The sequence below is a fragment of the Diadema setosum genome, chromosome 17, assembly GCF_964275005.1.
Source record: "Diadema setosum chromosome 17, eeDiaSeto1, whole genome shotgun sequence".
Taxonomy (NCBI): Eukaryota; Metazoa; Echinodermata; class Echinoidea; order Diadematoida; family Diadematidae; genus Diadema; species Diadema setosum.
This window is the reverse complement of record NC_092701.1, coordinates 22735559-22757349: the sequence shown is the minus strand read 5'-3', so window position 1 is coordinate 22757349 and position 21791 is coordinate 22735559. Positions and strand designations below refer to the sequence as shown.

The 21791-nt window shown below is 36.9% G+C and overlaps 1 protein-coding gene across 2 annotated transcripts; it reads right to left on the bottom strand.

Annotated features, from left to right (window-relative positions):
* Positions 1–452: 452 nt before the first annotated feature.
* Positions 453–20830, bottom strand: LOC140240750 (uncharacterized). Of its 2 annotated transcripts, none has more exons than XM_072320517.1 (14): positions 20769–20830; positions 18035–18132; positions 17201–17348; positions 16631–16693; positions 15522–15593; positions 14421–14472; positions 13168–13375; positions 11091–11208; positions 10058–10130; positions 9088–9145; positions 8064–8158; positions 7650–7732; positions 5725–5955; positions 453–2462 (listed from the first exon to the last, which is right to left on the bottom strand). In XM_072320517.1, the coding sequence occupies exons 2-14, from the start codon at positions 18106–18108 to the stop codon at positions 2106–2108; spliced, it is 1632 nt and encodes a 543-aa protein (XP_072176618.1). In that variant the 5' UTR covers positions 18109–18132; positions 20769–20830; the 3' UTR covers positions 453–2105. The 2 variants fall into 2 exon arrangements, with proteins under 2 accessions (XP_072176618.1, XP_072176617.1); XM_072320516.1 differs by having other exon boundaries at positions 18035–18151; positions 20769–20794.
* Positions 20831–21791: the final 961 nt, after the last annotated feature.

The following is a 21791-nucleotide window of genomic DNA, read 5'->3' as shown; positions in this document are numbered from 1 at the left end:
TGTGTGTGTGCTTGTGTTGCATCTATCTTGAGGGAAATTTGTAAAACAAGAATTGATCAGGGAAGCTGAATTTAAAAGTATAGTAAAATAGAAAGTATCTTTCTGCAATTTCATGTGAACTATATGTATGTGCATGAGCATTTTTGTGACACGTGTTTGTGTGATTGAATGTGTGTGTGTGCGCGTGTGTGTGTGTGTGTGCTTGTGTTGCATCTGTCCTATGTAAATATGTTACTATTATACTTCTTGTTAGTATGTTTAAAACTTTAGTATGTTTTGCTTTGTTTTATATGTTTATCCGGGACCCCCTTTTTACAAGCTCTGCTTCTTTTGGGGTCCCAAACCATTCATCATTCTTAATGCTGTATCCTTTTGTAAAATGTCAAATGTTTAATGAATTGGTTAAATAAACTTGAAACTTGAACTTGAAGTAAATTTACACACCAATGACATTTGAATAATATGGGCACTTTATTTCAGAAAGAGTGTAATTCTCTTTTTCTTCAGCCTGTCTAAGTCTCAAACATATACAATCAATATACATATCATCAGACAGTATGGATCTGTGTTGTCAGGAATGTAATCACATGAAGAATTCTCCTCTAAACCAATTTCTCAATCCTCATCTTAAAGAGCTTTAATAGATACCTGATACTTGATGAGGATATAGCACGACGTAATGAGATGCTTCCGATACTCTGAGAAGGAAAATGATCAATGCACATTCTGCCTGTTTTCCTTTCTTTTCATTCCTTTTTTCTTTGTGTGTGGAAATGTCACAATGAAATAAATGTAGTCTCAAAAAAAAAAAAAATCATTTTTCAATTCATCCATCTAGAATTGTTTCTTTTATTCCATGCCTACAAAAGTGTGGGAGGTTTTTTTCTCCAGAAGAGAGAACTATTAGATATATTGTTGGGTAATAAGATGTGTTTGCAATCACAAAATGGCATCAGATTTATCCTTTGCATCTATCATCACAAGATTAAACATTTCACTTTCAGCAAAATGTCTTCGATCTTCATTTGTTGCCTATGCTAAAATGCACAATAGGTATCAAGAATTGATGATTAAGGCAACTGACGCCTAAAAAAAACTTTCACACTGTAGACATTTTGGACAAACAAAACAGTAAGCCTTGCACATGCTTTACATGCATTTACAAAGCTATGTCTCCAAAATATAATTTAACTCCTTTGGAGCTGAAACATATTACATTACTATAAACTATAAACACATTACTATAATCTACTAAAGTTAAAATTCTTGGGATGATACTGGTAGATGACTCAGTGATGATATCAGCTAAGCTGCCAAGCTGGTCAAACCATCTACCATATAGAACATTGTATATAAAATTGATGACAATACTAAAAATTATAAACTAAGTTCTATGAACATGTGGGACAGGCATCAATCATGACAAATAAGATATTTGTAGTGATATTGGTGTGAAGAATATGCAACGACATTTAAAACAAACAGATTCCTATTGCAGAAAACTGAGTTATGATCAATCATAAAACAACTAACTCTGCTCTACAAGACCTACTGTATATGCCATCTATTTTGCAAGGTTGCAACTCTGATCCTGACATAAATGAGATGTGCAAGCATACATTCCTCCGTCCAATACTCTGCTCCAGGATAGCAAATCTGACCATTCATATGACATCCCCAAGAACTCCCGATTTCATGAAATAAATACATGGCATATACAGTAACTTTATTATGCGTAGCCACACCTATTCAAATCTTCCAGAATAGTCAGCATACACTACTACAACATCCGCAGGATCGCACAAAACGTGCTTGATGATAAGGTGTTTGCGTTTGGTCCAAGTGAAGTATGTAAAGATGGTACCATGAGTGCTTTATATTGGACAGAATGAAAGATTAAAACAACACAAATTTCTTAACATATCCAAAATACATCAATCTTAAGTTTGCTACCTGATATATATTTTCACATGACTTGTGACGACATGTATTCATGGAGATTAGATGGGTCTCATATTACACATAGCAATGCAAACATAACCACCAAAGTTGATATGACGAATTTCAACAAAATAATCATCTTTCCACAAAAGCAAGATGGGAGCTCAGTACAGCCGGTGTCGGAACATTGCTGGAGGGCTCGGTGAGCTGGGGGGCAGGGGGAGGGTAGGAGGGGGTGGAGGAAGGGTGTATATCCGGCCCAGGGGGGAATCCCCGGAGCTGCTGTCACACTCCTCAAGATACTGCCATCGGCACCCTGCCCCACCCTTGTGGATCCTGGGGGGCTTGCCGAGGAGGATCGAGGAGTGGCCGTGGCTGAGGGACTGGGAAGACAGGTTGCTGGTAGAGGCACTGAGGAGGTCATAGTCCACTGGGTGGGATTCAGGGTGGCTGAGACTGTCATGTCCGTCACTGAGATAGATGTAGTCCATGATGTCTACCATGGGCTTCTCAGGTAGAACCTGTACAATAATATCACATGTTCAAAGCAAAGATAAATTGCTTTTTGCAAGTAATAGAAAACATAAGCAAATCACAAGCTGTTGTTTGAGACATTTACCTTTATGTTGGACTTGATACAATATCTGTTTTGACTATCCAGAGAATATTTTTAAAACATGCAGAATCAACAGCCCAAAGCGATATCTGATACAAAAACAACCTGATGCATCACTTATTGAAACACTTCCAAGAATAACTGGATCCAGAAAAGAAATGTGATGAAAGTCACATGAACAGCTTTATTGCCTTGTTGTTAAAACAGGCATGGCTCTGAAAAGGGATGTTTTTATGCGGGTTTCACTTTGATGGCTGTAGGTTTTGGCCATAGATTTCACTAAAAACTAGAAATGTCGCTACAGCGACTGGTTATACCCCCGCCAAAGAACATTTCATAAGCTTTGGTCAAAAAACTGAGGAAGTAGTTAAATCCGCAAGATCTTTCCTTGATCTTCTGCCATTAATATGCCATTACCATGGCAACGTACTTTCGGGTACTGTCGAAAAATGCGTCTTGCACATCTACAACCAAAGGCACACATCTGTACCAAGTTTCATGGAAATTGGGCAAAAACTGAGGAAGTAGTTTGCAACACAAAATTTTCCATCATTTTGGCTCACAATATGTGAGCTGTTACCATGGCAACATACTTTTTGTCACTGTCAAGAAATGTGTCATGCTGACCTATATCCTAAGACAAACATTCAATATGAATTCCATGAGAATTGGAAGAACACTGATGAAGCAGTTTTGCCATGAAGCATTTTGCCCTATATTTTACCAATAACATGCCGTTACCATGGCAACGCACTTTTTGCCACTGCGGAAATATGTGTCTTGCACTTTAACATATTCAGATGAACATCTGTACCTAATTTCATAAAAATTCATCAAAAACTGTGGAGGAGTTCGCGACGCAAGATTTGTACCCATTTTTGCCCATAATATGCCGTTACCATGGCAACGTACTTTTGGGTACTGTCAAAAAATACGTCTTGCACATCTACAACCCAAGGCACACATCTGTACCAAGTTTCATGGAAATTGGGCAAAAACTGAGGAAGTAGTTTGCAACACAAAATTTTCCATCATTTTGGCTATTTTGGCTCATAATATGTGAGCTGTTACCATGGCACATACTTTTTGTCACTGTCAAGAAATGTGTCATGCTGACCTATATCCTAAGACAAACATTCAATATGAATTCCATGAGAATTGGAAGAACACTGATGAAGTAGTTTTGCCATGAAGCATTTTGCCCTATATTTTACCAATAACATGCCGTTACCATGGCAACGCACTTTTTGCCACTGCGGAAATATGTGTCTTGCACATTAACATATTCAGATGAACATCTGTACCTAATTTCATAAAAATTGATCAAAAACTGTGGGAGGAGTTCGCGACGCAAGATTTGTACCCATTTTCGCCCATAATATGCCGTTACCATGGCAACGTACTTTTGGGTACTGTCAAAAAATACGTCTTGCACATCTACAACCCAAGGCACACATCTGTACCAAGTTTTATGGGAATCGGTTGAAAACTGAGGAAGTAGTTCGCGACGCAAGATTTGCAACGGACCGACCGCCCGACCGCCCGACCGTCCGCTGATTCCTATATACCCCTTCAAACTTCGTTTGGCGGGGGTATAACAACTGCAGACAAAAAAAAAAAAAAAGGACGAAACAAACAAAACAAAACAAAACAAAATGTGCAACCGATCCCTAAATATATCCAACACACCCACATCCAAGATATAGCCTCATATAATGACACCAGCATTGCATAATATTCCTGCTTACAACATGACTATGAAATCATCCAACAGATTATTTCTCATGGGTTGATCTACTTGTAAACAGATTGTTTTAAATTTGTAACTTGGAAAAAATGAGTGCGCATGGCACAATAATGCCCTGATGGATACTGTTTGCCAACTACTGCTACTTTATTAACTTAGGTGAACCAAGCTTGGGTGAACCTAGCTTCATATGTATCAGTAAGAGTTTATCAGGCAAAGATGATTTGTTGTATTACATTTGGGGGGGGGGGGAGGATGCACCCTACAAGCATTGCTTTTTAGCACTTTCATATACTTTCAGTATTCTGCAAACTGACACATTTCTTTAATTTTACATTGTGATGTAATTCATGCATTCAATTTCTGTAAGATGTTTATATGTTTCTGCTGGAAGTGGAAAAAAGTAATGAATGAAATGAATGAACCAAGAGGGATTGGCATCCGTCTCAGGTTTTCTGATGAGGTTATCTGTGGGGTACACTTTCACCAGGTTTGCATCGATCCTGCTCTTCCCAAGGAGGTGAAATGGGATACTTTTTTTTTTGTGAATCATGCATGACTCTCTCACACTTGGGACCTCCATTTTATGCTCATGTGTTGCATGGACAGAGTGTTTTTGTCTCTTTCTAGAGGGGTTAGTGGCTTTTTAGTGGGACCCTCCATTTCCATTTCCATTCCCATCCGTGTAAAATGCTTATGTATATACCTTATATATGCAATTACGTTGTTACTCATCATCAAATGTATTTTGTTAATGTACGTTTTTTTTAAATTACTACAAATTTGTTTTGTTTATGCATTATATATAATTTCTCCTGTTTATTTAATGGAAATGAAAAATAAAGTTGAAAGTTGAAAAGTTGAAAGGGGACAGCATATTTGCACACAATATTGCTCAGCAAGACTCACTGGGACTCGAACCTTAGCCAGGTGATTGCAAGACAGACGTGCCATTAACTGAACCACCTCACCTTACCACCCGACAACAGGTGTGTTTATCACCTTACCTCTGACACAGAATTGAGGTTTCCAAACAACTTTCAGGGAGTTTTGGGCAGTTGATAAATGCAAAGCTGTCTTGAGTATGGGGATAGAAATACTTTTCTGAAATGCTAAAAAAAAAGTGCTATCGCAAATGCATTTGAGCAAGAAATGCGTTTCTGTGGAGTTGATAAATGTAAAGTCGTTCGGAAATGTGATTATAGCTCGGACCTGCTCATGTCAACCACTGCAAACTATGCATCTCCAATCCTCGGATCAAAATGGAGCGGCACAGTGAGAAGGCCTCCCAATTGACTCATGACAGAGTTGATAAACACAACAACTTGAGAAACGCGATATCTGAAAGGTGTTTGCAAATGCGTTTTGATGGTGGGTATTGAAACGTGTTTAAAACAGTTGATAAATGCAGCCAATATACCCGAGTCTCCACGTTGGGGAAGAAGTCCTCTTCCACCACAGTGTTCACCAGGGGCTGATGTTGCAAGGTTAGGGCACACTCCTGAAAGAGATTGACACGCCCACTGCTGCCAGGGGCTGCAGGGGGTAGGTGGTGGGAGCCGGCTGCAGAGGGGCGGGAGTCCTGTCTGAGCGGGTACAAAGCAGTAGCTGCGGACTCGGCAAGGTCATGGGACCTGGGAACACCACCACCCTGTGGCATAAAAAAGAAAAGGTGATTTTTATCGTAGATTGTACAGCTGCTACAAACAGCTTGTTGAAACATGTGTTCTTGCTGATCAATAGATTATTGTTCTTCATCTGAAAACAAGAAAATATTCAGATATAAATATAATCATGCACATGCATGTAAAACATTCATACATTCAATAATGACTTCACGAAAGAAACGTGATAGATATATATACAATCATTTAAAAACATTCTAAATGATGCGTATGTCTATAATACAATAATGTCTTAGATACCAAGAAATATCACTGGTACAGAAACATCTCCAATTTTGACAAAGCAATTATCATAAAAAAGTTAGAGCTTTGAAGATCATTCTTTTCTGATGATAAATCTGATTGGTGCCTTAAAGCTGAAACAGTTTGTTTTAAATGGATGTCATAAGAAAATGGCATTTATTATTTTCTGAATGCATTATAAACTCAAATCAATGTTATAAAGCACTTGATTCACTTCCACGGATATTGTGTCTCAGAAACAGATCATTAGACACATAAAGAAGTAAGAAAGGTCAAAAAATATTTCTAACCAATCATAAAGAGCATAATCTAGCAAGTGCCGAAATGGATACTGAACATCACATTATGAATAAAATAGAACTACTTCAATTTGAGAGAACCTACTCTTCATACACAATACTTCAAAGGCCTTGACTGTCAGGGAGATGAAATTAAAGCCACAAGTGTGGGTATGTACTGACTGCTATTGCTGTTATGTGAAATCTCACGTGCGTGCTTAAAATCATGTGTCAAGTTAATTCAAATATCAAAACTTTACACTTGAACTCTCCACCCTAGCTTTTCACAAACTAGCTCTTGATTCAAGCCCATATTTGCAGACACACTTTTTTACCATTCATCACAACTTGATTTAGAGGGGTAATTATGTAAGATTAAATCAAGCATGTAAGACATGTCTTACATAATATTTCAATTTCGATTTTATTATATTCCCAATGAAAAATAGATTAAATTTTAAAAAAAAGAAATGAAAAGATACATGATATCCAGCTAGGATGCACAATAGAATATTGAAACATGTAGAATATGGTGGTCAATCTATAAGAGTTTGAATTAAAGGGAAGATAAACCCCAAGAGCAATGTGGATTGAGTGAAAGCAGCAACATTAGTAGAACACATCAGTGAAAATTTGAGGAAAATCGGACAATCAATGCAAAAGTTATGAGTTTTTAAAGTTTTGGTGTTGGAACCGCTGGATGAGGAGACTACTAGAGGATATGACGTATGAGTGGACAACAATACAAAGAAAATATAAAGGAAATTCAACAAAAATTCACTTTTCTAGAATCATGAAAGAGCAATGGACCAACCTCTTTCAGAAAGCAGGGGGAATAATTGCTACCCTTAACATATGTCAATATCAAGTTGATGGAATTTGTAATTTTCATGAAAAATGGATTTTTGTAGAATTTTCTTTATATTTTCTTGGTATTGTTGTCCACTCAAACATCATAACCTCTAGTAGTCTCCTCATCCAGAGGTTCCATTACCAAAACTTTAAAAATTCATAACTTTTGCATCGATTGTCCGATTTTCTTCAAACTTTCACTGATGTGTTCTACTAATGTTGCTGCTTTCACTCAATCCACATTGCTCTTGGTGTTTATCTTCCCTTTAAGTATAAAGTGTACTGACCCGTGCAACAAAATCTGAACGTTTTACCATGCTCCCTGGATGTGAACTTCTACTAGTGGACCCTGATTTGGAGGTGGAAGTGCCTACAGAAAAAAAAAGAAAATGAGAAGAGAAACTCTATGAAAACAAGGCATCATACTCATAGCTTTTATTTCAGAATTTTACTCAGTGGAAAGAAGTATGGCACTGTGGCTGTACAGACTGGACTTCTGGTATTCTTGCATGAATCAATTAGATCATCAGTGCGATTGTTCATTGGAGACCACGATCTTTGAAATCTGTATTAGTCAACAAAGTCATAAAACAATTTAGACACTTAATCAAATTGCCCCAAGTAACACTGGGCATTACTGAGATAACATGGCAAGTGACTGTTATATACGGCATTTACGCAATGCAGATTATCTGCGATACCTGAGTAATTGCTGAAGTCCATCGCTAAATTCTTTCTCACAGAAGAATGGTGCTTCGATGAAGGCATGGTCTTTCTTGGTGTTTGGATGGCGGCACTGACAGAGGAGGTAGATATTTATTCAGAAGAGAGTGTTGCGTTAATCAAACACATGGAAAGGATGTGCAGTCAGAAACATCATTTCAAATTCATATAAGGTTTTTCACTTATTGCAAAGGATTATAACTATATCTATATTGGTGTAGGGAAAGTTGACAATCCGTTGCAATAAAAATACCCCATTCAAGAATTTCATTAACTTGAATAAGGTTTTCACTGTGCGCCAAATTAGATGAAGCTCAGATGCTCAAGCACTTGGTCATATAATCTGTAATAGATAAAGATCTAATCAAACAGGTTACAGAGCAAAACCTTGATAAACAGACAAAGCAACTACAACAACAAAGATACCTGGTGTGGTTACTAGCTAAGTTTCATGTGCAGTACACTGGTCAGAATGGTTATTTAGGTTGACATAACATGAATAGTTCAATACAAATGAAAGGAATAAGGTACTGTTGAACTGTGATATTTGAACACATGTACTATGTATTTGAAGATATCATTTAGCAGACAAAACTCAACATCTGAGTCTACTTTACAACGTCCATCTTCTCAAGAGACACACAAAAAAAAAGGCCATATAAAACCCCTCTATGAATAGCCCCTTTCTTATGTTTGCAGATGATTGTGTGTGTGTTGTGAACCAATTTACAGCATGACAGAATCTTGAATTTTCTGAATGTGTTATGTTGTAACAATACATGGAATTGACAGATCAAAGAATAATACAATATATGTGAATAAAGAAATGAAATATCATACATTAAGCAATGGATGACGAGAACAGTAATTACTAATTGCACTACAGCAACTTTATCTTGTAATTCAGCACGTTTGTTTGTTTGCTTTTTTCAGTACTAAGTTATCACATCTGTACACATTTGTAACAAATATATAGATATATGGCAGTGAAAGCATATTTACCTTGCTTTCTGTTTCTTCAACTGTTTTTGAAGAGTGTTCTTTATTTCTGCAAAATAGCCTTGAGATAAAGTGTAGACATACATGACATATGCAGGTTTTCAACAAAAAAAAGGACATAAACAAAGAGAAGACTGTATCGAACATGTCACTATCATTACATGCCAGCAGATTTCCTGATAAGAAAGAACAATTACGACTCATTCAATTTCACAAAACAAAATCTGTGTCACAAACTTTTATGATCAATCCATATGATGGGAAAGTGAAAATCAAATCATCATCTCCTTTTTGTGTCTTGGATTCTTTTTCTCTTTCTTTATAATCATAATTGCTAGAGATTCATGTGTATGGCTTGACTTTGAAGGCTATAGGAAACTTTGCATTTATGACAGCTCCAATTGCTTTAATTTTGAACTGTTTTTGCATTTTCAATGAAATGTCTAAAATCTTGTGTTAACTGAAACAAGTATTTTTCCGTTTCATTAATAGAAGATTAAGTTTCAGGAAAAAAATTGCATACTTGCAGCAAGTCTTTTCCTTTTTCTTTCCTATGATTACTATGATGACTTTAGAAGAAAAAAATCAACAATAGGCATTTGATTGATAATTCTGTTTTGGGTGATATTATTGTTTGTTTTCTTGATTCACAATTATGACTTCCTTAATAACAATTAGAAAGTACATTGGGTTAAATATCCACTTGGTTTGATGATGTGGTTTCTGTTTTGCTTTGTTTTTTCTTAGTAGTGGTCTACAAGTGGAATGCCACACATGTGGATAGATAAGATGTAGAATACTTGACATACGTCTCACAGTAAGGAACTTTGCTTTCATGTCCTGTCAAAGTGACATTCTCTGCTTCTGGTACACATACATCAATTCATTTCTAAGCTAATGCTACAGCAGGGAGGAGAGATGTTGCACTTTAAATGTTGCAGCAGCATCAAGAATAAAGAACAGTTATTCTTACCTCTTCCAGGGAAGATGGTACTGAGACTGAATGATGAGTGTATCATATCAGCTGCCTCCGATACTGGTGATGACTAATTTTATACATCAATGAAAGCAAAGAAACATGAATCATTAAGTAACAAATGGGTGCTACATTAAGAGATCAGATTGAACTTACTGGGGCAACCCACATCTTTACAGAATCAAGTTGTAGAATGAATGGATGCAAAAATTAATTTTAGAAGAAGCAGCTTATTCTTTTCGATTTTTTAAAACTTTATTCCATCATTTATTTATACTTGCTGGGGCTAATAATCTATTAACTTTTGTGCTAAAAACATTGTTCATTTCCATTTTGCCATCCATCATTTGTTTGATTTCTGAAGTATGAACATAATTCTTCTAAATGGCAAACTGTGAATCAGTGATATGTCTACCGAGCTGAATGTTATCTACTCTGGATATGAAAGAATTAGATAACGAAAACCAGTTTTATTTACAGTTCCTCCTAAAAACTTGGTCCATATAACCTTAAATGTCATTACATGATTAGTTTAGCTAACATGAATGTATGGCAAATTCAAAATCAAAAGTCAAATGAATGGCAAAGCATGAAATGCCCCTTTGAAACATTTCTAATGAAAATTTGCAGAAGCTGGAGCCTTGAAATTCTTCTTTCTCAAATATTTTTATGATATGTATGACCATCACATCAATTTCACACATGATTTGTTGTCCTTGGTTTTATATTTTTATTTCTCTTTTGTTATTCTAATTTGTACTTCTATTGAGGTGGGACCCAATTTTCTTCAAGGCTACAGAGCCAAACACAGAATTTGTCTAAATGCTACAATGAAAACATGTGAGATTTTAAAATTCCATAACTTTCTAATATTAGGTCAAATTTCGATAAAACTGCCACTACTCCATTCATCAAATTTCTACTGTTCTTCTCATTAAATCCAACAGAATTATGGTGCTGAATTCTGCCTCAATCTGATTATAAGTCTATTCAACTGTCAATACAGGATGAATATGTGAAGACAACATACCTCAGGACTAGAACTGAATCTTGGGTCTACCCTTTCTCCTACATGCAGGCAGTCAGTTTCCATGGCAGCATCACAATGATGACTACTCTTTGCACTTCCCGCCTCCTTCACATGAGAACTTGAAGAAAAGAGGAATGGAATGAAACCTCTAAGTCATGTAGTCAGTCCAAAAAAGCTGAAAGCTTTTGTTTCAAAGCATTTAAATCTTCACTATGAAAAAAGAAGATAACATCTCGGTTTACTTTTTCATTAATTAATTAATTAATTCATTCATTCATTCATTCATTCATTCATTCATTTATTCATTCATTCATTCATTCATTCATTCATTCATTCATTCATTCATTCATTTATTCATTCATTCATTTATTCATTCATTCATTCCTTCCTCCACTTCCAAAAGAAACATAAATTTTCGTGCTTTTTTTCCAGAAACTGAGTGTGAAAATTTCATTACAATGAACAATAAACAAAATTTATAAGATTGCCAAATATTTTGACTATACAGAAACGAGCGGGGGGGGGGGGGGGGGGTGGAAAGGGGATACCCCCTCCTACACACACACACACACACACACACACACACACACACACACACACACACACACACACACACACACACACACACACACACACACACACACACAAACACTGTAGGGAGCTTTTGTAAAACAGAGTCGCATTTATAGACCATTTAAAAAAAAATTAAGGAATTAAACATAGTAAAAAATAATCAGTGCGAAGGATTATGATTATTACATACGGGAGTACATAATAATGTGATGGTGTGAGATCCTCGGCGAGGGAGCGAAGCGACCGAGAGGGGGGAGGGTGTGGGAGGGGGAAAACCCCCTCCCACGGTAGGGACTTTTTGTAAAAACAGAGTATAAAAGTCGCGTTTATAGAGCATTTAAAAGCAAATTTCTAGGGAATTAACATATTGAAAAAATCAGTTGGAAGGACTATGATCATAACATATGGGAGTACATAATAATGTGATGGTGTGAGATCCTCGGTGAGGGAGCGAAGCGACCGAGCGGGGGGAGGGTGTGGGAGGGGGATACCCCCTCCCGCGGTAGGGAATTTTTGTAAAAACAGAGTATAAAAGTCGCTTTTATAGAGCATTTTGAATTAAATTTCTGAGGAATTAAACATAGTAAAAGGAATCACTGCGAAGGACTATGATAATAACTTATGAAAACTTTTCATTTTACTATAAGTACGGGCAGAACGAGCGAGCCACTTTCACTTTGCCATTTATCTGAAATGTACTCATTAAAAGCTTGTTCGAACAATAAAAAATATTCTTATACTGCTGGAAAGCAAAGAAGAAAATGAAAAATGTAAGATTTACTTAAGGTATGTTTCAGCGGGCACACTCGAGGACACGAGGCTACCATCTATACACTTAACTCATAATTAAGTTACTATTAGTGTATAGATACAATAATGTATGTTGTTAGTGTATTATAATTTTCAGTCATGAAATTACAACATTTAGACAAGAAATATGCCTTTATTGTTCATTTTGGTCTTTAAATAAGTGATTAATTATTTGTTACAGGGGGCACTTTGGGGGGGCAAAAACTCGTTTTGCCCCCCCAACATTTTGTTTGGGGGGGCAAGTGCCACCCCTGCCCCCCCGCTTCCGGCGCCCTTGGACCTAATGAGTTAACCAGAAATATCTTAAGGTGCTGCAAACTTCCACATACTACATTCTTCTGTACAAACACAAAAACACACAATCTGAAAGGGAAATGACGGGTCCAGCATAATGATAATAATAATTATCATCATAATCATCATAATCATCACCATCATTGTCATCATCATCATCATCATGATAATAATGATAATATGGACCTCTTTATCCAAGGTTAATTTTGAAGTGCTGACACTGCACAGGCAAAAGGTCCTGCCATGAATGTTAATAGATCTAGGTCAAGCGGCACATTGTTGGCAAAACATTGTGTCAATGGATGAATGCACATGGTGGGATCTGATTCCAGGTCCTGGTGCTTAAAATCCACAGCATCACACACCATACCATGGTGCTCTGTAAAGTGAGACTACATACACACACTTGTGGGTGGCCGCTGGTACCGGTCTCCTGAGCTGAGCCTTGGGAGTGGACTGCCGTGCACTTCTTGTCTCAATCAAAACATCATCTAGTAAGTGGGGCGTGTCTGGGTTTGGAGCAGGTGGAATGTTGGCTTCGGAGACATCAAGGATGTGTTGCAAACCATCTCTGGCTGTACTTCTCACAGCAGGTGGGACTTGTACATCTTTGGTGGGATAAACAACATTTGCATTTTTTATCTTCATCTCAACTTGATGAAAGCAACATTTCATTGGGGGCTGATACTGCTCAATGGTAGATTTCAAATTCTGCCCTCAGGTAAAATGCTTCTTCCATTTTTAGAGCGAAAGTATAATTTTTCATGGTAATTCTAAAAATATGAAGTTCATCAATCAGAAAGTCTGCAATCCGAGAAGTTCCTTTTTTGAACAAAGGGAATTAGATTGACTATGAATCCAATCCGAGAAGTTCCTTTTTTGAACAAAGGGAATTAGATTGACTATGAACTGTACTTTACAATATCTGATGCACTGAACATTTTAAAGGACAAGGGAATGTTCATATTTCTACATCAGGTGCACAAGACTATGAATAATGTACATTGTAGGAATACAGTAGGTTCCTGTTGAGTCTTGTTGAATGTAAGTTCCAATTTGTGCACAAATTACTTTTCTTTACTTTTTCTTTTTGCTGTACAATTTGACCATGAATAGCTTAAATTGCAGTACATTACTTACCACAATAGAATGCATTGGAAAGGCATGTCTCTGAACACTCACCATCTAAGTACAAATAAACATGTCAACTGACTTTGATTTCAAAACGCGGACACAGTGAGTCACTGTCTGTGAATTTTGAAATCAAAGTCATTTTGACATGTTCACTCTGCCACTGACTAATCTATCCACAACACTATTATGGATTATCATGATGCAAGTTCTCTATGCAAACAAAACAAAATTAAAAGGGTTTTCAAACTTCTGACTTCTAATTCATAAGGTCCATACTTAACAAAGGTAAAAAACAATAACTACAAATCTCCACCTATGCTAATTTCACATGCATCCTATCAGGAAAAAAACATGAGAAGGCTGTGTAAATGCAGCCAGGGACACTGTGTGAGAAAGCTATTTTCAAATGCTAAGCATATCATTTCAGTATTTTTTGTACTATGCATCTGTAATCATAACAAAAAATACCGGTAACCACTTTTTGTTGTTTGAACATGCAGAGGAATGAAAAACGTTTACCTCTTGAAATTTTGTCACTCTGCTTTGCCTTATTGTAGATGCCAAGGTAGGTCTGTGATAAAGATATCAGTTCAGCAGATATAATCATATTCAAATACAAGGAGACCTGCAAACCTTGCACAACAGTGGTCACTAGCTGACAATATATCAAAGACATAACAGCATATCATGAAATCCTTAGGCAATTTGCAAACAAATTATCACCATGTCATTAAACTGGATAATTAATTTGAGAGAGGTAAAGAAATTATCATCTTCCACACTGTGTTGCAATTTATAGATCAATTACAAACATATAGATTATCATTTATAGCTTTAACAAATTTGCAAGCAAGTGATCACTTTCGAGCAATAAAGGGTTTAAAGTGAAAGATGTGTTATCACTCTGAATACTAAACATTTACAAAGAACAGCAAGAAACGAGATAAAAAGAGACAGTTCCAAATTACAAAGACATTATGCTCAGACTTCATCTGCTAAATTATGCCTTAACTTCTAATAATGATATTCAAGGCCTCCTGATGGTATGCTTATGCGACACCAATATGAGTTATCTTTACTACTGGTATCTGTTTATAATGTGTTCAGATATCTCCAGAATGCTCCTTATCATAATGACACTGAAAACATTTGGAAAGGTGTCATCAGAAATGGCCAAACAAAATGGTATTTTTAATCGAGTACAATCACATATTTGCTCAAACACAAGGGCTGCATAAGATGCAATTTTGGGAAGCTAGAAAAGAAAACTGTGCGACTCAACTTTACTCTCACAATCACATGAAAGAAGATGCCACACAAAGCGTGTGCAAGGAGAGTATGGATAAATAATGTGTATTTAAGATCAGAACAGAATGTTGAAAGTCACAATAGTAACATTTCTTTTTGTTCGTTTTTTCTTCAAAGAAAAGCAAATATCCTGCTTTAACATACTCCAATATCTGTTTGTATTTCATGAACACATGGCTGGAAGCATACTTTCAAAAACACATTTTTAATTTGCTCACTCATATGATCATTCATGTTCAGCCAGTTCATGTCGATTTAATCCTCACTATCAGTTTAGCACTCATTCTACCATAAATCAGACGAGATACTTACTGTAATCCTGCTCTGAGTGATAAATGAGCGGTTTGTGGGATCAGTCGCCATGGAGTTGTCTGCTTTGCTGGTCTATCAGGAAGATAAAGGCAACCACATAGACATCCTGAGAGATTAAATGAACCAAAGCTTGTGGGAACCTACACACACAATGTGCAAATACAGACTTCACCAATTATCACCAACTTTTTTTTTCTTTTTTTTTTTTTCAGACAGGAAAACCCTTAAGGTAGGTGATGAGGTTAATACGTGATAGTTACAGCAAAAATTGTGTCAAAGAACACAGTCTGTCTAACGATTACATAATAGTATGTTTTGTTCGTGAAGATGTGAAAATTGGTCCAGTCGCCCTCCCCCCCCCCCCCCCCCCAAATGTACTTACAGCACTGTATTACAGAGCATGTTAGGTTGTACCAATAGTATATCAAAACATAATATTTGTAAATCTCAAGGCCTCAGAATGGCAAGCCACTTTCAAATTCCTTTGAACCTCTTGAGCATGGCATGGCATCCTCACTTATAGCTGTGATAACTCACACTCAGTGAACGCTGAATTAATCCTGCAAGATTTTCAAGATAATCTTTATAGGTGTCAAGTGTAAGCACATAAAAAAAATATGGTAACAATTAACTGGTTGGAACTTGGAGTGTGTTTCACACATCATGGGCACAGCTCATACACTAAAAAATGTGGGAGTGTAGCAATGAACTTTCCATTTGGGGGAATTTCCTAACAGGAGTTGCAAAAAGCCCAAGATGTCATGATTATTAAAGCCACAGCAACAGGAATCTTTTGTAGAGCAGTTTACATGTTGAACTGAGACAGATTGATCGCAATCTTTATGCTAGGATGAAACCTACGAAGAGCTACAAAAACCATTCATAAACATGCTCCTAAACGCAGAATTGTCGTGGTCATAACTGGAACTGCATGTGGAGGAAGTGAAACCAAATAACTTTCTGATGCACTGGGGTCAAGATTATCTTTTCATACACCTTACATATACTAAAATTATGACTAAAGGTGTGCTGGTGAGAGCATGCAAGTATACATTGCCAGTTTGTTGAGAATGAAAGGAGACAAAGGAATATAAAATGCTTCAACTTACAGTAGAGATCTCCTTGGCTCTTCTGACATGCTTCTGAAATTCATTATTCCAAGCGGATTTTGTCTGTTATTTACATATGAACAGCAGATAAAAGATGAAGGGTAGAAAAATGTCATTATTCATTCAGTTCAATCAACTGCAGGTAGTTAATACAACTAATTCTCTGTAGGGTCAGGTAAACCCATTCATCTATTACTCAAGGATCTCTCCTGTTTGTTGTGTGTTCAATGTTAAAAATTCTTGAAAAAACAGTTTCGGATGTGATAATTGCTCAAGTTCATTTGAATGTACAATTGATGCAGATGCAGATATATGGGTCATTTGTCTAAATTCACTGATGGATAAACACAAATTCTGATAAACATACAGCTCCATGAGTTAAAAGTGAAATGCCAATAACTGAACAATATGTATAATGTTTCATTGCATGACTCAGACTTCATAGGATACTTAGGTACATTTGTCAATTTTATACATCACAAAATTCCTCAAACCTGTCTTCCTTATAATCTCTCTTCATTCCTTAACAATCAGTTGACTGTGGGCTGCATCAAGCAAGGGGACACTCACCTTCGCTTCCCTGGCTGTCTTCCTTTTCTTGTGCTCACCTCGGGATTTCCTCCTCTTCTTCTTTTGATGTGAGCGTTTGGAAGCTGTGCGGTGGTGATAAACTTCAGTTTCTCTTAATTTTTCCCTGACAGACATCCTGTGTGATTTGCTGTGAAGTTGCAGTAAGAGATATTATGCTGAGAGGAGAATTATTCTGCAGTGATCTTGAAGACAGAAGATTCCAAAAATGGAGGACACTTTGCTCTTTTCAAGCTGGGTAGTTTCTTTGCTGATATTCAAGCAGGCAAACAGAACTCGATGTAGTACACAGAAGACACTGTTTCAGCAAGGTAGATTAGCAAGCCAACATCTTTATTTTCTGCCAAGCCCACCCAAGTAGTGTCTGGAACACTCAGCAGATATTGCAAATATATCAATTTTCCAAGAAATCAGGAGCATCATACACAATGCAACTGTTTGACGTCAAGAGAGCACGGTAAATAGCAAATTTATTCATGTAAGATTTTAGAAGAATTCAAATTCAGCTTTCATTAAAAAAAAATATGACACAATAAACAACATTCCTTTCAAATGCATGTGTATAGTATAAACACAGAAGAAGATTCTGATAATTATCCAAAGGTTCTTATATTTAAGCTTCCCTGCCATTTTCAACATTGATTACTTATAAATATCATGTATCTAAGCGTCTCAATTTATTGTGTTGCAATATATGCAGAATACAGTTATGTACATTGTTTTTCTTTTCTTGGCAAGATACGTGTTCTATACCTAAATTTTTGGTTGAAAATGAAAAGAAATAAGTGAAAGTAAGTGACCAAGATTTACACTCACCTTTCTCCCAAGAGCGATGCTGAAGTTTTCCTTTCAACAGGAATACCAAGTATCTCCATATCTGACTCATCCATGTCGACTCATTTCCTTGGAAGGACCTGGTGTATATATCCCAAACTAACACAAAAAGGAAAAGAATGATTAATCTCCAGGAACATAACCTATCAAAGCTGACACCCATGAAGATCACCATTTGCCCTCTGTTTGTTTCAGAAATCTAAGGAGTAAGACATGCAAGAATTACTTTGTCAACCCAAGCATTTTTCAACTCCTTTGCTGTTTGGAAATCACAGACAATGCAGACTGTTGGAAAAACTAGATCACTGACATGAATGCACAAAAGTTGATGAAATGATCAATTTGTATGCATGTCATCAGCAAACACTATAAAAAAGAAATTTGTTTCTGTTTCCTTCACTGCTTCAGATAGTGATTTTCTTTGTAATCTACGTGCAACTATCAATACAGACTATGTATCATATCACAGATAAGAGAATAAACATTACCTCTAAATCAATCAAAAATATGTAGATTTCATAAAATAATGCAAGCTTGAGGCTCTCATTGTATCGTCAATGTTAAAAAGTCATGATAACATTAAAATCCTGAACTTATGTCTGCAAAGCTTCCACTGACACAACAGCCATCTAGGGTAGATGTGGACGTATCTGTATAGGGGATTGCTGTATATTTGTCAGTCTTTTAACCCAATCAACACTGTAAGAACGTGTTTTTGACATCATTGGTTAAATCCCTGTTCTTTAAGAGATGATTCAACAGAAATCCTTTGGCTTTGGTCTCAAAAATTTTATAGTCATGCCCATCATCTCACTATCAGAGGACAGCATTTTCTTGGAAAATTTGTTATCTTCTTTTTTGCTTGATCTTGTTGAAAGGCTGAAATATTCCATGAGTTTTCTGTTGTCTGATGCAATGTTTCCCCAATTATTCATGTGAATAGGGATTTGAAAGATTTCAGTAGCATATAGTCATTGTTTTGATGGAATCTCCTGCAGCCGTAACATGTTTTTATGAAGACATTCACAATGGATCAAACACATTTAAACATGCTCTAGGGGGCTTCCACAATACTTTTTGTTGCAAGACATACGCTCAGTCAGTTATGAGACCCACTAGAACTATGCGAAGAAGGAGCCTGTTATTTTTCTTCTTTAGGTTGGTAGCTGTCAATAAGTGCCATAAAAGAAATACTAGTAGCAAGCTACATTCAGGCCTGCAGCAAACACAATGTGCATGCTGCAGTGCAGGAGACCAAAGAGAGTGGCCTACCCTTTCCCATGAGGGGTCAAGAACCGTGAAATGTTTTTCATCAATAGATTAAGAGCTTTCTTTTGCCATAATGGACTTCTGAACTTTCCTTTCTTTTGAAATTCAATAATCTGCTCCATCTAGACTGCCTAGACTCTAGCCAGGCTAGATCTTGTCTATATTGGTGCTGTAGATCCTCTATGCCATCTGAGCTTTATCAAAAGTTTAGACCTAGGCTCTAGACCTATTTTCTTTCACCTTTGTGTGTCTTCCAAAATACACAAGCGATTTACTTGTGTGATTAAACCAAATATGTAGAACTCTTGATCTACTCTTTAGTCTTCGGCCCTATGACTAGAGGTCTAAATATCGTGTAGATCTAGATTTTCTAGTACCGTAGGCCTTGCTAGCTCGCCATCAAATGTAGCAGTAGTATTGGTACAGTACGGGGGGTCTACAGTACCTATGAAGTATAATATGTCAGTAGAATCTAGTAACGGTAGGTTCCTAGATCTATTTAATGTTTTATAGTAGAGGCTAATGTTAGGCCTACACGTCTGCACAGCATGTCCCCTTTCTCACGCTCATTTTGTGCATCAAAGTAGGCCTACATGTGCGCGCAGTATTACGAAATGACAAGCACACCTATCATGATGTCTGCAGCTTGCAATTCTTAACAACGTACTTAGGACAGGGGTGGAGCTTTCCTAAATTTCTTTCCTAAGTGCATTCTAATGGTTAGAATACCTGGTAACAGTGTTAGAGTGTTAGAGTTTTCTTCCAACTTCTTCCTAAAAAAAGTCAGAAATTTGCATACTCCCGCCCCCTTCCTCAGTTTCTTCCTAAGTTTAGGAAAAACTTAGGAACAGACTTAGGAAGAAACTTAGGAAGATTTTCAGAATACCACTCAGGAAAAAATCCTGACCTAGGGTAGGAAGAAATTTCTTCCTAACGTTAGGAATGATTTCAGAATACCAGTGTTACCACCCCTAATGTGGCCCTGTGGCCTAACGTTAACGTTGACTTAACGTTAGAACTCTAGAGTCTCACGTCAGTAAGATTTATATAGATTCTACATACCGGTACATAGGGTTCTAATTATGAATGTGATGTTCGCCAGATAGAGTTGTACTAAAGCACATGTGTCTAGTAAAAGCTAGAAATCTAACGTTAGTAATGTTAGGCCTAGTGACGTTAGATGATATTGCTATAAGTTTGTAAAAAATCATGGTCATGCATAACTGCGACCAGCAGCCCCATACGCATATTTATAGGTCTAGTTGCTATGCGTATGGGGCTGGTCGCAGTAAGGTCATGCAGGTGGACAGATCTCACGCTTCCAGCCCATACTTAATACATTAGTCACAAATACAGTCTATATAGTTACAGACATAACTTAATGAATACTTGCTTTCCCAGGTCAGCTTAGTACTTGAGTATTCGAAAGAAAAGGCAAAAAACTCACGTTGTCCGTGGATCCTTTGGCTTTGTGGCTTTGGTAGTATCCGTGATAAACACCGCATTATCGGCATCAATGCACTGTATATAATGTACTGATTCATAGATCTTTGATCGATCAGTTTTTTCATGCAGTATTAATGCATGCTCTGAATCCGTACGTACGCGAGTTGTTTCGTTGCGCGCGCTCTGCGAACTTCATGCACTCTGCGATGAAATGGGTCATGGTTGTGTGAAGTTAGGTGCGAATTTAGCCGGGTGATTCCGAAGGTTCATTACCGGTACTCGGAAAAAATTTCGTTCATTCGGAAAAGGTGGTGCTATTCCTAAGGTTCGTTAATCCAAAAATGAAATAAGGTTCGTAATTATTCAAAAGGTTCGCTACACCGAAAATGAAAGGTTCGTTATTCCGAATGTTTGTTAATCCGAAAATGAAGAAAGGTTCGTTATCCCGAAGGTCTGTTCATCCGAAAATAAAATTACAGTCGTAATTCCGAAGCTTCGAATATGTAGCAAGGTTCGTTAGTCCGGAAAAAAAAAAAGAAAAAAAGAATGATTTGATATCTAAGGTGGTTTATCTGTGGAAAAGAACGGCCCATCCTGATGATGATGTGGAAGAGGGGGAAGGGTGGCATACGGCTCCAGGAGAAAAAAGCCCTACTTTATTATTCATCGATTTTAAAAAGTATGAAGTAGGCCTATGTTTTCCGCAATTAAAGATGGCATCCAAGTAGCCACCATTATTCCTGAAACTAGGCTCTTATGACTTTCAACCGGGTAACCCAAATACAAAATTTAAATGTCTAGGCCTAAATATATGTTTTGAACCACGAATAACTCAATAAAATACATATTAAGAGTTGTTGAAGCACGCCAGTATCGTAATCCAAGATGGCGTCAAAAATGGCCGCCATTTCCTCTTTTCCTCATAACTTTACAAGTAGCTATTTCTCTTACACACACTTTAAATGTCGAAATTTAAGTTTTGAGTCACAAGGAACTAAATACTTATTCAGAGATTCTGAAACAC

Coding starts and splice junctions, on each gene's coding strand:
- LOC140240750 (XM_072320517.1), bottom strand. CDS start 18,108: ATGGATGAGTCAGATATGGAGATACTTGGTATTCCTGTTGAAAGGAAA. Junction 13,376..14,420: donor GAGTGACAAAATTTCAAGAG/GTAAACGTTTTT, acceptor ATCCCACCAAAG/ATGTACAAGTCCCACCTGCT. Junction 10,131..11,090: donor GATTCAGTTCTAGTCCTGAG/GTATGTTGTCTT, acceptor GTATAAAATTAG/TCATCACCAGTATCGGAGGC.